Below are 15,401 nucleotides of genomic sequence, written 5' to 3'. Positions count from 1 at the left end.
CTGCTGGACACTAGATATTCTACGCAAATCGCCAAGCCGCCCACGTAGCTAAGGCAGGCCCCTACATTCCCCCCCCCCCCCCAAAAGAAAGAATGTAGGTCTATTTGATAACGCCAGCGGATTCCTCCGTTATCTAAGGTTAATAACTGTTGGACAAAGGCAGAGCTTGTAAATAACAGGCTGGGATGACTTGCACTGGCCCAGGATCAAGAAAGGCGGTAGGAAACATTCATCAAATTAAGCTTGTTATTTCAAATGTGCTCCTTTTGTCCGGTGAGAGGGAAACACAATCATATTTGTATTAGAATTAGTTCATATGACATAGGTATAATCTAAAATGAGGAATTTTGGATTCTTCGGTGTCAAAATATATTGCTTGTATAGATTACTCGAGTACAGCTGTAAAGTTTTGATAATCTATAAAATTACTTATTATTTGTTTTGATAAAAAAAAAAAAGGACAGCCGGTAGGGGTGATCATCATGATTTGGCATATTTCCCAAAACCCAGGATTGGCCAACGCTACCCAAAATTCGTCGATAAAACCACAAGTAGCTAACCCTGCCGCAGGTTTTTATATGGAAATTGCTGATGGGGGGGTTTTCTTTTATTGTTTCGTGTGTTTTTGGTCTACATGAGAAACAATTAAAGTAGTATTTTTTTTTAATGAAATTTTCAGTCGTTTTGACCCGACAAATTCTTTTATTTATGGTTCAATTTTATACTAAAAGTTAAAGCCAACAAATTATTGACTTAAATTACTCCTTTTAAGTAAACGCTACTTTTCAAGTGAGAATAGTCATATTAAAGCCTTTTTCTTGTCAGTTTTTCTTCTTCCTTTTCGTGGGCCAAAAAAAAAAAGGAACTACGTTAATAAACAAGCATAATTCGTGAGTTTAGCTTTACCTTGAGGATGGTAAACTAGAATATGAATGTGTAGTGCGGAAAATAGGTGGCGTCGCAAGCATTGTCAAAATATTTGGACAACGAATATGGAACTCATATTCGTAATGCCGCTAAGCTTGGAACAGTTATTGACTTTTTGCCTTTCGGCCAAGGTTGAATCAGTCTGGACAAGTGTTACCAAAAACATATATAAATTCTGGCAAGACCCATAGTTCGCCAAACTGATTTATGCTCCTAAATCCTGACTCTAGTATACAAGCTTGCAATGTTTATCTTACCTTTTGCTAAGGAATCCAACAAAAATGTAGGCAATAAGACTAAAATACAGTTCAAAAAAAAAAAGTGTCCAGCTCGATTTTCGTAGTATTAAATTCCTGATTCCATCATTTGGAGCTTGTGCCCAAATCTTGTCGAGAATACCGAAACAGATAATTGTAGAACACAAGTCAATAATACAAGGAGGAGCAGCAGAACCATAGACACCTGAACAGAGAGCCGATAATCTCAAGGTATATGCTTCTATAGTCTATTACTCCCTACGATACTTAACGGCTGCTTTCTTCGTTTCATAGAATCAGATCAGATGCGGCTGCTCTATTTTAGTAATCTACCCATGGTTCTGCTTCCTCAAAAGAATCATGCCATCGTGACACATGTTTGACCTGAAAGTTTCAATTGCTTTTGCGAACGAGTGGCAGAGGATTGCTGGATATGCAAGCTTCAGTACTTGGAATTTATTACATACTATATAGTAGTATATGGAGCCCCTCGGGGTCCGCTCGGCTGGTGTTGGGGAATCCTCATTAGGTCCTGACACTGTGTGATCGCGATTCGACTTCTTCTCCCTTCTTGTGTATCTTGGGGACCGGGTGCACAGGCATAGGAAGATTAGTCGGAAAGAAATATTCCCTGTGACGATAAAATATATATATAATAATATATGGATATATTTAAAGAAAAGTGAATGTGGGTTCCAATTGCTCCCTTGTGTTGTGTCTGGATGATTTTAAGATTTCCAATATTTAAACGCCCTTATCATCAATTGTTAATAATTATTTGGGGTAACGTTTGCAAAACTCAACTTACTGAGTTATTTAGCAAGGACATGAGTCAAGTGACTGAATAAAACCTCCTATTCGCCTATCAAATCCTTATATTTCGCTGTCTCTTTGTAAAGTTTGGAGTTTTTCTTAAATAAAAAAAAAAAAAGAAAAGTTTTTAGAGTACCATTTTCGCCCACACACAGCTTCACCAGCCCAAAAAACAAGTGTATTTGTGTGATGGAACGATGGTGATTTGTTCGTAAGCCAAAAAGGAAGCAGTCATGAATAAGTCAAGTTGGCTCTTGGCAGGCAGGACACCATGCAATAATAAACATGGAAAATTCAAGCTTAGTTCAAGGGCCATGGCAGAACATCAATTATAACATAATCATATATACGAAACTTGTATGGCGTAAGTGGCAGCTGAGTAGCGTTGACTCTGATTTTTCTTCCACGCAGTCATCATATTTACTAAAGCAACGTCAATGGAAAAGTTTTAATGGAGTCTACAGCTATATACAAATGATTTTTTTTTGAAAGGTCATGGAGGAGATTTTTAGAAATTCAGCCAACCAAACAAGAATTAACGGACAAGTAAACAGATAAAATTCACACGGTTCAAAGGGGCAAATGTGTACAAACATAGCTTTCAATTCAACCGATACCGTTTTACGACCTCTAATATTCAAGCTCTTCTTTTGTCACTTTGTACCTCTTTATATACAGCTCATCTGCTTCCTAAAGTCTCCAGAAACAAAACCCTGGTGGGGGTGGACTCAACAAATTTCATTGCCACCACCGTAGATCAAGAACAGTGGACAAATCTAAACGCCCGGCCCAGATCACAGTTCAGAGGGAAACTGAGAGAAACCAAGCGAAATAATAATATGGCTGGACTACAGAGGTCAGAAATGTCATTCAGGAGACAAGGCTCATCAGGGTTGGTTTGGGACGACAAACTGTTATCTGGGGAGTTGAGGAGGATATCAACCAGCAAAGATGATGAGGCTCAGCAGCAGAAAGAAACAAAAGTAGAACCAAGAGAAGCAAAAACAAGTGCTTATCGGACAGTTAACCTTGAACCAGCTTTTGATCCACCTTCTCCTAGGGTCTCTGGTTGTTGTGGCATATTTGGCGGCAAGCCAGCATCCAAATCCCAGAAGAGAAAACATGGCCACCGTAAGTCCTAGTGCTATTGCTATTTTCTGCATGCCGATGATTCCTTCCCTTTCTTTCTTCTGTTCTTTTTTGGAATTTGCCATAGAAGTTTATATATATATATATATATATATAGTGATGCTTGGAGGAAATATAGTCGAGAACGATCAGGTTGACCATGGTTTATGTGTTGCTACTTGTATCGTTTCCATGTTTGTGGCAAAAGTTCTTCTGGAGAATTCATACAACTGTCTCGAATGTGTACGGAGCTAATATACAAAGGCATGGCTTTGATTTTTTCAGCTTGTTCTTGATTAAGCTCATAAAATAGGACTCCCTCTAGCATGTAGGCCGGCCGGTTATTTTACGCTTTTGTTGTTGTAATTCTTGTGTATATTCATGATTTTTTGTTTTTTCCAATTCCGGGGTTTGGATGGAATTGTTCTTGATCATGTATAAAGGAGATCAAATTCAATCTACACTTGAAACCTCTCTCTCTCTCTCTCTCTCTCTCGCTCTGTCTCTCCATGTTCATTTGGTTTGGGACCCGGGAGGGACCTGGGCTAGGATTGTTGGAGTCCAATTACTGGTTGGAGTTGGCGTGTTTCAACAAAGACGGGCGCTGCCAAATGGTATTTGACTTGGCATTACATTTGGTCATCCGTGGACGACCAGTTCAATTTGCAGCAGTTACAAACTTATAGCAGAGTACATTAATTAAATACATTCCACAAATCAAATTCATACGTGAATATTTCTAAGCTCACCCACACCATTAGCCCATGATGACGACGACAATAACCAACTAATCAGCAATTACTACATAACATCCAATTGAAGTTGGACTTGCTCCATTACATCTTGTGAGTATTTTAGTCACCACGATAACCATTACGCGCAGACAAATTAGACAAGTTGCCTTGATATTGGCAGGGGTGACGCCGAAATATTTTTGTCTCCATCCATTTGGAACAATTTCTAATTGAGTTTGATTGCCAAGAAGCATTAGCTGCATCATGCCGGTCATATTTCCGGATCGCTTAGTTTTAGCTCAGGAAAGCAAAAAATTAGTCGTTTTCATGTGATCCATAGCTACCAAATTCATGGTTACTCCAATTCAACGGCCTTTCTCTGTTTCATGCTATTGTCCGCGTACCCAATACTGGCAACTTTTTAATAAATTGGCTTTGGTTTTTTTGGGTGGGGTTTTCGAATACGGGACAATTATTTCATGCACTGAATTAGATAGTGTTCAATTTGCATAACTCTAGAACTCTTCTGAAGAATAATAAAAAGCGATTCTCATTATATATCTTCTCTGAGAACTAAACAGATTACTGAGCAGGCCGGATTGGCTGAATGGATTTTAAGGCTAGTTGATCGATTAGAGAGGCCAAGAGGCATGGAAGGCATGCATCGTACTCGATAGCTCTAGAACGGGCAGATATTAACATAGAACTCTATTAGTAGTACCATTTAGATGTTCCATTATTTATCTTCCTGTCTTACGTCTCTCCTACCTTGAAATCCCTACTACTTACTAATGGGAAGAAACATCTCGAGAGAGTCCATCAAAAAATTCAATATGTAAGTCAGAAACCAAACTCTGATTAAAAATTTTAAACTATTAGACCTTGAACCCTTACTTACATATTAACCGCTCTTTGTCCATCTCATTTACAAGCTCTTTTTCGAACTCATTTTAATACTCAATACAAGCATACCTTATCATCTAAGGTCACTTCTTTTTTCAAATATGGACTCCACTCTTCTTCAATATTTAAAATGCATTTTCCATCTCATTTACAAGTTCTTCTTCGAATCCATTTTAATACTCAACACAAGTCCACCTTATCATCTAAGGTCACCTCTTCTCCTTAATATGGACCCACTCTTTTTCAACATTCAAACCTATGTTTTCAGAACCGGACCGGATAGCGACTCGGCCGAGGTCAGGGGTCAATGGGTTCGACCGGGGGTCGATAGGGGTCGAACCGGATGACGTCATAAATAAAAATTATTTAAAAATTAAAATATAATATCTAATAATATATTGATATTAATAAAGGTATATCCATATATATTTGATGTTTCAAATATATTTAACAAGAAAATACAAAGAAATTAGAACAATCAAGTAGCAATTTATATTATTTAATAAATATTAACAAGTTTAGAATTAAAATTATGAATTTAATTGAAAAATAACATCAAATTTTAGGACAATATTTATAAAGTATCAAATATTTGAGGTATATCAATAAGTTTTAACAAATTAGGGGGTCAAAACATAATATTAAAAAGTTTAAATTTTTTTTTAAAAAATTACTGTTGAACCGGAAAAACCGATTTTTTTCCCGGTCAAACCCGGTTTTTGACCGGGTTTTAAATTTCCGGTTTTTTAATGTGACTCGGACCGGCTACCTGGCCGGTTCCCGGTTCGACCGGCTGGTCCGGTCCGAGTTTGAAAACAGAGATTCAAACTGCATTCTAGATCCCTGTTAGACCCATGGCACACCTGGTCCTACACTAACCAAATTTCTTAGCACTTTGGCACTTCGGTCCACCATCAAGAAGAGAATTTTCATTGGTTCAACTTTTAGAAGAATCTACTTGCCCATGAGTAGTTCAGTCTCGCAACCTGAAATTCTGATACCAATTTGATAGGGAGAAACGCCTCGAGAGAGTTCACTAAAGAGGCCAATATGTAAGTCAGGAACTCAATTCTGATCCAAAAGCTTAATTTATTAGGTCTTGGACCCTTACTTACATATTAACCACTTTTTTTTCATTTCTCGAATCAATGTGAGACATAATTTTTTACTCATGAACCTAACACTTACCATGTTTTCTTGCTTTTATACTCAAATCATATCTTCCAAAGGAAACCTCCCGTAGCTAGTCTCAATCATGTTCGCAGAAACATCAAGCATGTACATTTACCTTTTTCTGTTTAAGGTAATTCACAAAAATTTAAAAGCACGTTCATATGATGATTTTTAAAAGGGAAAAATTCGGTGGGAAAGTAGCAATGCCGAATTGGTCTTTTCTCAGTACAGAATTCCAAGGTTCTACACAAGTCTAGTCATGTAGAGACAAGTGCTTAAAGATCCTTGGTTACGTATTACAAACCAAAGGAAGTAAAAAAAAAAAAAAAAAGGAAAGAAAGACTTTTAGCAGTTGTGATTAATTGGGATTCCATATGGCAGAGCAACTCAAACACGAGAAATTGGAAAATTTCTACCCTGAAAGAGACGGTCAACTTCTTGAATTCTAGTCTGACACCGCTTGATTCTTGTTGAAAATTGAAATTTCTCAATAGCCCAGCAGCACTTTGATTAGACTTTTAGGCGAATGCAATTTACACACGCCTGAGCTGCTGCTAATACCAATACATGATCAATCAATGCGCTTCAAGTAACTCCCATCATCCCCTCACTATTTACAAGTTTTCAGACAAAATACATTTCTCCGCTAAACAATAAGTACCAGTCAACTGTCCCCAAAAGAAAAATTAAGACTGAAGACCAAAAAAAAAATAAAATTACGATAACAATGGCGTCGATGAGGATTTAAAATCTACATCTGCCCTTTCAATTTAGGACTGTTCCAGAGCTCTTTCAACTTTCGTCTTGAACACTAAAATATACAGCTTTTCCATCGAGAAATAGAGGAAACAACCCGTTGCGTGCGTGACAAATGATCCAAAACTTGAGCCCACTATACAATGCCAGGCCGGCCCATAAACCTTGTCAAATTCCTGCACATTATCAAGCTTAGATGATCCATATTATGGTAGCCCATTTTTATGCATTCTTTCTACCAATGAAAAGATTATAGACAGCCTATTATTTGACCCGAAAAGATAAAAAGAGAATAGTCTGTGTGTAACGTGGAGAAGTGCGTATTTTCCAATTTATACGGTAAGACGGGCTTAATCCGGGCAATTGGCACATGATTAGAAGAGACCATTTTGCAATGATGATTAAGTTCTTGCAGTAATCTAAGATGGCTTATTCAATTATTGTAACTTGTTCAGAGATCCATACCAAACATTTTTACCTACAATCTCGACCAGCAATTAATTCAAAGGTTGCAGCAAAATGCAAAATGAGATCCATTTGTCAGATTTCAAAGGCCCGACACGCACATGTGCTTCACAACTGGGTTCGCTGGGCTATTATTTCTGACGAAGGAAGGCATGGGTATCGAGACAGGTCTCAAATGTTTCTTGACGGTGCAAAGGAGTGCTCAACCAAATACTTGTACGAGATGTAGTAGGATGAAACAAAGAAAACATCATATTATTATTCTTTGTTTAAACAAAAGTTATTGGGGCATCTTGTTGCTGTTGTCTTTGGCGTCCAATGCGGCAAAAGTTCAAGCTCAGACATGCATGCCGAATGATTGAATCAGAGTACATGTCCGGCCACTTCTTTTTGTCCGTCATTTTACTTTTCTAAGTTATCCAGAGACAATATATATATATATATATAATGTACTTCAGCAGAAAACCAGAGTACATGCAGAATCATAATCAATTAACAAAGGTGGTAAACTCAGTGAAAACAATCGAGCAGAAAACGCTGCAACAGTAGTATTTTCTTGAAACATTTTAATTAAGCTGTTTCTATTGATATCAGTCAAAATTCATCAAGAACAGAAGCACATACATATATATGTATATATACACAAAGAAATTAGTTGGGCCATACCTTCTTGATGTTATAGGCCATGTGCTTGGCGCTAAATTTCTCGAGACTATCGTAGGTTCCCCTGGCGCACCGGAAGGCATGAACCTGCATGAACCCTGGCATGTCCGTAACCAAAACCTTCACCTGAAGGAATGAAGCCACCGATGCCACGTTCACTTCTATATGTGACACCGACTTCCTACCCCCCGCAACTGCCTCGCTGGAAACTGATTTTCTTGATTCCACCACTACTTCCTTGGTTTCGTCTTCCACGCTAGTCTTAACTCTGCCATGATCAACCACTTCCCGAACGGTTTTAGACCTCCTTAATCCCCAGCTGATGCCTGAATGAATAATCCCCTTCTTCGCGGAAGATGAATCCGAGGGCTTCTTCAGATTTCCGGTGTCTAACTTGTAGACATACATCACCCCTCCTTTCTTCTGCTTCTCCCGAGTGTGATGAGTACTTGCCATTGGTTATTGGCAAACCTCAACTTAAAGAGCTAGTTTCGGGACCGTTGGAGTTTGACGGATGGAGAAGAGGGTAAATGAAGAATGGGCTAGCTCTTGGGAATCATGCCACGAGGAATTTGGCAGCCAGGACGTGTTAATTAATCCATACGGCACTAAAATAATGTTTGATTAGAAAAGGGGTAAAGACTACAGATGATTGAACGCAGAGGCAAACCATGTGTGATTGCCTGTTAGGATGGATATTAAAATGGAGGAATTGACTAGGGAAGGATTATCTTTTCTTTTCCCTTCTCCAATAACAACTTTTTATGACCAATAATATCGGTTTCCTGCTCTTGCAATTACCAATTAGCGTGTTGATGATGAGGGCATATTTGTCTCCATCGGGCTTGTTCCCATGCATCCCAACACACAATGGAACCCCACCCAACCTCATTAATTTTGAGCGGCTTCTCAATTCTCGTGGTCCTACTTCAATATTCTTGTGAACTGTGACCGTCCTCTTGAACAGAACTACCGATGCTCGGCTTCAACCAGCATTAATTGGTCACTTAATGATTGTTCGTTTGTATATTCTATACGTGCACGAAACTATACAGTGGCGTATCCAGAAAAAATTTTCAGTGGAGACGAAAGCAACTCTAAAATTTTTTATCTACTCTTTTTCTAGTTTTTTAAGAAAAAAATATTCACCAACGAGTACAAATAAGTATAAATGATACATATAGTCCATGAAAAATATAAAAAGACAAATTCAAAATTATTAATGTAATAATAATTTTATTTCAAAAAGCAAACTGAACCATTTACAATTGCTCATGACGAGCTTTCATATATTGATAACGGTTTACAACCTTTTCATTTTCACTAAGTATATTTTTCTCAATATAAGTAACTAAATAATTATTCATTCAAGTGTCTTCCATTCTATTTTGTAACCGATTCTTCACTATATTCATAACTGAAAAAGCCCTTTTACGATAGCTGTAACAACAGATAAAATCAAAGGTAACTTTAGGAGCATATAAATCAATGGATATACAAAACTTCAGGAGGCATACTTAAAGTTATATCAATTTTTTATGGGTCTTATAGAAATTTAAGGGACTGTAAATCCGCCCCTGAAACTACAGATATATAATTAGATGGACACTTGGATAAATTTTTATGGAAAAAAAAAATGTGATGGAGGGAACAAGACAACTAAATGAAAATGACAGAAAACGAAGCCCTGCTCACTCGTTAACCATATTAGCCCAAGTTCATTTTAGACAATAAATTAATACCACTATCGCTCTCATAATATATATTCACCGGGAAACAAGGAAGGCTTAGGTGCACGGTCCTTTTCCTCCTGGCCCTTGTCATTCTTCAATAATTCTCATTCCAGATGTCAACTTATATTCTGATGCTCCATTGGATGCAAATTATATGAATACATCAACTGGTTGCTATTAGACACAATTCTCATACCACATTTGAGAAGCAGCAACACTGTACTCTAGGGGAATAACCGATATAGGTGTATGCAGTGAACCTGGATGGAGGAATTCCCCCTTTGATTCGGTTGCCATTGAGCTTCCTCTAAATTTCACCCGCTTCGGCTATATGCTAGGCATCACATGGCACATGACGCGCAGTAATGGCAGGAGCGCAACCTCCAAATTCCCTTGAATATTGTACTAGTATATGCTTTTTAATTGGTGAGTGAGTATACTTGCGTTTTGTTAAATGAAATGAGGTGGGTCTATTCTTGCACTGAGTTGTGAGTGGCATAAAGCATGTGAAAAAGGATTCTTCTTTACTAGACTTGTTGATTCACTTGAAAGAATGGCGAAAGGACTAAACGTGAAATAATAATGGTCTCGTCCGCACTCTACACTAGATAAACTATGGCACTTAATTAATGGACACTGATAGGGTTGGAAGAAAATGATGCTTTTTGAGAAAGTTAACGAGATTGGATTGGATAATATGAGCATCACAGCCGATAATTTTTAGGATTTTCTATAAATTGCTCAATGATTAATTATAACTTTGTCAACTGAATGACCAGTAGCTCCAGCTGTCGAACTTAGTTTATTGAAGCTATCCTGCTGTGCATTTTATCAAACACCTAATAGGCGCAAGGATTTGTCATTACCTAACGATGAAACCATGGATGAATACCCATATTCAGCACCAGCTTAAAATCATCAGCACTAGAATAAATAATTAACTCATCGAATAATGTTGATTGAAATCCATTTACAAACTAAAAGTGCCCAGACCTTTTGTTTATAGCATTCGTCTTCTTACGGTTTTAATCCCTTCTATTTAGGGGTGTCAATGGGGCGAGGGTGAGACGGGAAAAAATCCCCCATCCCCGCCCCATTGCCTATTAATTACCCCCGTCTCCTGCCCCGCTCTGCTTCTCCCGCGGGGGCACCCGTGGGATTAAAAAAAATTTATTATAATTAAATTTGAGCTAAAATATAAACATCATCAAATTATTATTCATTGTAACTTCACAATTGAAACTCATAAAAATAATTAAACAAAAGTTATTTGAATACAATCCAATATGATAAAAAAATATAACTAAAATAATCAAATTTTCACTTTTGATACAAATACAATCACTAAATTATTATTGTGTTTTTTTTAGAAAAAAGTGTTATTGTATTAAGTGTAGTTAGGAATTTAATATAAATGTATTAATAAATTTAGTATAAATAATTAATAATTTTTATTAATAAACATGTATAATTAGTTGTATAATTGATAATATCATTATATATATGTACATATATATATATATATAAATTGTATATATATACAGAAATTGATTACCATGTGGGGCGGGTGACCGGCCATTGCCACCCCTACTTCTATTACAGATTGCACGGAGGAGCGAGTGTAACTTTGTTTTTCTCCTTTTTCTTTTTTCTTTTTTTTAATTCCTTCTCCTTTGTACTTTTCAAAACGCACCTAAACTACGATTCAAGTTGTTTAAAACTATGCTACAGAAATTGAAGCATATGGAACTTAGAGAGAGGACTAAATTTACAAATATTATGATTCATGTGTAAAACTTAATCAGCAAAACGCAAGTCACGGATAAAACTAACTATTAATTCTTCACCATCCGCAGATTCCTCTCAGCACTTAAGGCTGATTAACAAAGTGACCCAATAAAGGTGCTAAGCTGGAATCTCTCGCCTGTTGTATGTATATGCATGATCTTTCCCATTTTCCTAGCTTGCATAGTCTATTTTAGTTTAATTCCTTATCATAACGCAATATTACTATATTACTCAAAATTCTATAGGGAAAAGATTACTTGCACTGAAACTGAAAGGTCAAATTATGTTGCTTCTTCTTCTAAATGTTTTCACAAAATTGTTGACTTAGCCCCTTGTTTGATAACCCAGTTCAACACTTAATTTTAATATATTTAGATCTTAATATATTCAGACCGTTTGATAACGAAAAATTGAACATCTGAATTAATTAAGTGGCACCTAATTTTTTAGGCAAAACTTGCTTTCAAAATTAAGTGATAAACTATTCACTCATCACTGAATGTGACATGCACTCAGATGTATTATATTTAATACTTAACAATTCAATAATTTAATGGATTCAGATTTTAGATTTCAATTTTCAGATTTCAATTTTATCAAACGTACCATTAGTAAGCATGGGAAATAATACTGGGCTTGTAGTATTGAAGCATATCAATAATCATAGACCAAACTGAGTCATCTAATGTTTTTTAAATTTTTCTTGATTTAACGGGAGATTTTAAACCTTATAAAAGTGAATGATAGAGAGGGGAAGGACGCTCAAAGTTTGAACCAGAAAATCAAATATTGTTACCCAACTTATGTTTCTATTACTTAAATTGGATTTTTGGGACAATACTTTTTTAAAATTTCAGGATATAAAACAAGTTCAAATTAGGGAAAAGGGCTCTTGTCCAGGACGTACAAACGATCAGCAAAAAATCTACAGGGAGTTTGTCCAAGATCGCTACTAGGATTGTTGAAAATGTTAAATAGTTTCCCTTGTCGATATTGCTAGTCGGCTATGACGCTGAACCAGCCAGTCATTTGTGGAATTATGGGCTGGCCCATAATGCCGTCATTAATTTTAGGCTGGCCACCTCGGCTTTATTTTGTCTTCGCATCTGGCCACAAAGGATCAGGTGGCCCGGGTGTACTTGTATCCATTATGGAATGGCCCTGCTGAATTGATTATGGACCCCTTACCAAAATTAAGTTTTGGCTATTTCTTAAGACATCTTGCACAGGTTTCGGATCTCTTCTTACGTTGACTAGGACTGAAAGACAGACTTAAATTTAATTGATTCTTGAATCGATCACGACTTAGTAAGAATTCATTCAAATTTAATTTGTCAGTTAATCAACTTAAATTTTAACATTAATTTTTATTTGATAAAATTTTAAATTCAACTCAAGTTTGACTCAATTGGCATATAAGTTGGGGAGAAAATAAGTTAAGTGATATGAGAGACGGAAATAAAAGTAAGAGATTCTGGATTTGAGACCTCTTACATACACTTAAAAAAAAAGATTAGCATATAAGTGAGATTTACATGTAAAAAGTTCAATCTGCTCGAAGTCAACTTAGGTTCGATTCCATAAAAGCTTGTTCAAGTTTAGTTCATTTGAACACTAATGTGTTAGACTTGTTTCAGATAGTTTACACCCTTAATGTTGACAACTAATAATTTTGGCAAAGTCGTTGGGTGTGTAAATGGTAAATTATACAGTTTGGGGAGGTTAAACTCGTATTCTTTAATTTTGTCTTTAATTAAAGGATTAAAGTAGAAGAAGTAGTGCAGTCAAAAAATGTGCAAATAAATAGATAAATAAAAGCTGTTCCATATTGTGTGAGACACTCCACAGACTCTCTTTCAGTTAATTGTTTCCAAGGTGGCAATGGCTGTTGATATAGAGTTGGTTTCTATTAGGTAACCACACGTTTATGTTGCAGAAACCCATAGTGTCAAAAGGCGGACGCACATCAATCTTGAGTCTCTTTGATTGTGACTTTTTAATACTCCCTCCGTCCCACTTTGATAGTCTTGGTTATTTTTCACACAATTTAATAAAAAGTAGTTAATTTTATTAGAACAATCAATTTAGGTAACTATTTTCCTAAAATACCCGCACATTAATTAGAATACAACTTTATGGGAACTTGAATTGATAGTAAAAAAAGAATCAACTCTCATTAAATGGAGTAGGTTTACACTGTAGAGGTGTCAAAATGGGTGACTTGGGCGGGTTTGGGTTGGGTAAAATGGGTAATGGGTATAAGTGAGTCAACTCATTTATACCCATTTAATTAGATGGGTATAAATGGGTAAGTCAGAAAATGAATTGGGTAACCCAATTACCCATTTATAACCCATTTATTTTAATTTTTTGTAAATTCATTTAAATTCATTTTTGCAAACTAAGTTATCAATTTATACCACTCTTTGTACTCATCATTAGTTTTAAATATTTATTTATAATGTTCAATAAACTTAATTACCAATTTTTTTTCATTTATACTCTATGTCACAAAATTACGTATTATTTAATAATTGAATAATAAGAATATAAAAATTTGAACTAAGTACTATAAAAATTAGTATAAAAACTTAATCCAAAAATTTTGAACCCCTAACATTTTTTTCATATATAAATTTAAAATTTCATTTTAGAAATATACGAAAATAGGCTAAAATTTATAATAAATTAGTAATGCTGAAAAATGAGCAAGTTAACAAACTAAGAGAAAATAAAATAATAAGATAAAACCAACAAATAATAATAATAATAATAATAAAACAAAAGTAGTTAAGATCATGACAAAATGAAAAATTTGAAAAAAAATGGGTGGGGGAAAAGAAGAAACTTGGGGGGAAGAGAATTCTAAATGGGTTAATTGGGTTTGATGGATTACCCAATAATACCCATTTAATAAATATGTATTATTGGGTAACCCATTTATACCCATATACAAAAATTTAAGATACCCATACCCATCTATTCATGGGCGGGTATGGGTAAATTTAATTAAGTGGGTTGATTTGCCACCTCTAGTTTATAGTAACAACAACTTACATTGAATAAGGGTATTTTAGAAAAATTAAAATACAACTACATTCTTCAATTGAAAAGTGGACTACAATTTGGGATAGACGAAAAAGGAAAACGGGACTATCAAAGTGGGATGGAGGGAGTAGTTTTTATTTTTTTGAAATTTTGTTTATTGTTTATTGTTTTTATTTAATGAGAGCTTGTTTGAATAACTCTTAAATCTTTGTTAATTAATATAATTTGTACAGTTTTGACCAGTGTGGTAACATCTTAGCAGGAGCGTGAAAGTATACAGAAGCAAAAAAAAAAAAAAGAGTTTACTGTCCATATAATATGAAACAATAATAAATCCTAAATCCATTATGTGTTTCTAAAGCTGAGATATTTACTAGAAACTTAGTTTAGAGCTAGCAGCAACCTTTCTTAAGAAAACTATCCCCTTTATATTGAACATTGGGCAGTGCAACAATCTTTCTTTCTTTCTTTTTTTATTTTAAATGGAAACCAAGCGAAGCCTTAAAATATCTTTCCGTAATAAATAAAGAGGGAGACAAAGGATGGAATGTTTATTGCTTGTCGGAGAAAATAACGGCATCAGGTGTAAATCGGTTGATTTATTCTTCGCAATGGGGCCCTTATGTGATTAAACAACGACGGACCATCCAGAGTAAATCCTTCGGTTGCAAACCTCTGCTCCATTAGACGTAAATCCTTCAGCTGCAAACCTCTGCTTGGAACCCAGCCTTCACTCATCATCATTCATCAAGCTCAATTTTTTTGTTAAATAGAAGCCGCCTAATAATTACTATGTTCTGTAATTAGCAACCAAAATCTTTTAATTAAAACCTTAAACTGATCGAGGACATGTGTAAATGCTGAAGCGACATCTGATTCAAGTAAAGATAATTCACTCAAGAAAACGGGGCCGGTAATTTTTTTACTCATGACTGAATTGTTTCATTTCATCCATCGATCATGCAACGGAGAACTTCAAGTTGAAAGTAATATTATACAACGTCTTTCTAAAA

General features: G+C 35.6%; 2 protein-coding genes across 2 annotated transcripts; one reads left to right on the top strand and one right to left on the bottom strand.

Annotated features, from left to right (window-relative positions):
• The first annotated feature begins 2,836 nt into the window (after positions 1-2,836).
• LOC113773482 (MAPK kinase substrate protein At1g80180) lies at positions 2,837-3,139 on the top strand. Its single transcript, XM_027318128.1, has one exon. The coding sequence runs from the start codon at positions 2,837-2,839 to the stop codon at positions 3,137-3,139; it is 303 nt and encodes a 100-aa protein (XP_027173929.1).
• A 3,182-nt stretch (positions 3,140-6,321) lies between these two features.
• On the bottom strand, positions 6,322-8,413 carry LOC113776138. The gene is made up of 2 exons (XM_027321234.1): positions 7,823-8,413; positions 6,322-6,867 (listed from the first exon to the last, which is right to left on the bottom strand). Exons 1-2 carry the CDS (start codon positions 8,273-8,275, stop codon positions 6,706-6,708), a joined length of 615 nt encoding a protein of 204 aa, XP_027177035.1. The 5' UTR covers positions 8,276-8,413; the 3' UTR covers positions 6,322-6,705.
• Between the last annotated feature and the right edge of the window lie 6,988 nt (positions 8,414-15,401).

This window comes from Coffea eugenioides, chromosome 6 (assembly GCF_003713205.1).
Source record: "Coffea eugenioides isolate CCC68of chromosome 6, Ceug_1.0, whole genome shotgun sequence".
NCBI classification, from domain to species: Eukaryota; Viridiplantae; Streptophyta; class Magnoliopsida; order Gentianales; family Rubiaceae; genus Coffea; species Coffea eugenioides.
Note: the sequence above shows the minus strand (reverse complement) of the source record. Positions and strands in the feature narration are given on the sequence as shown.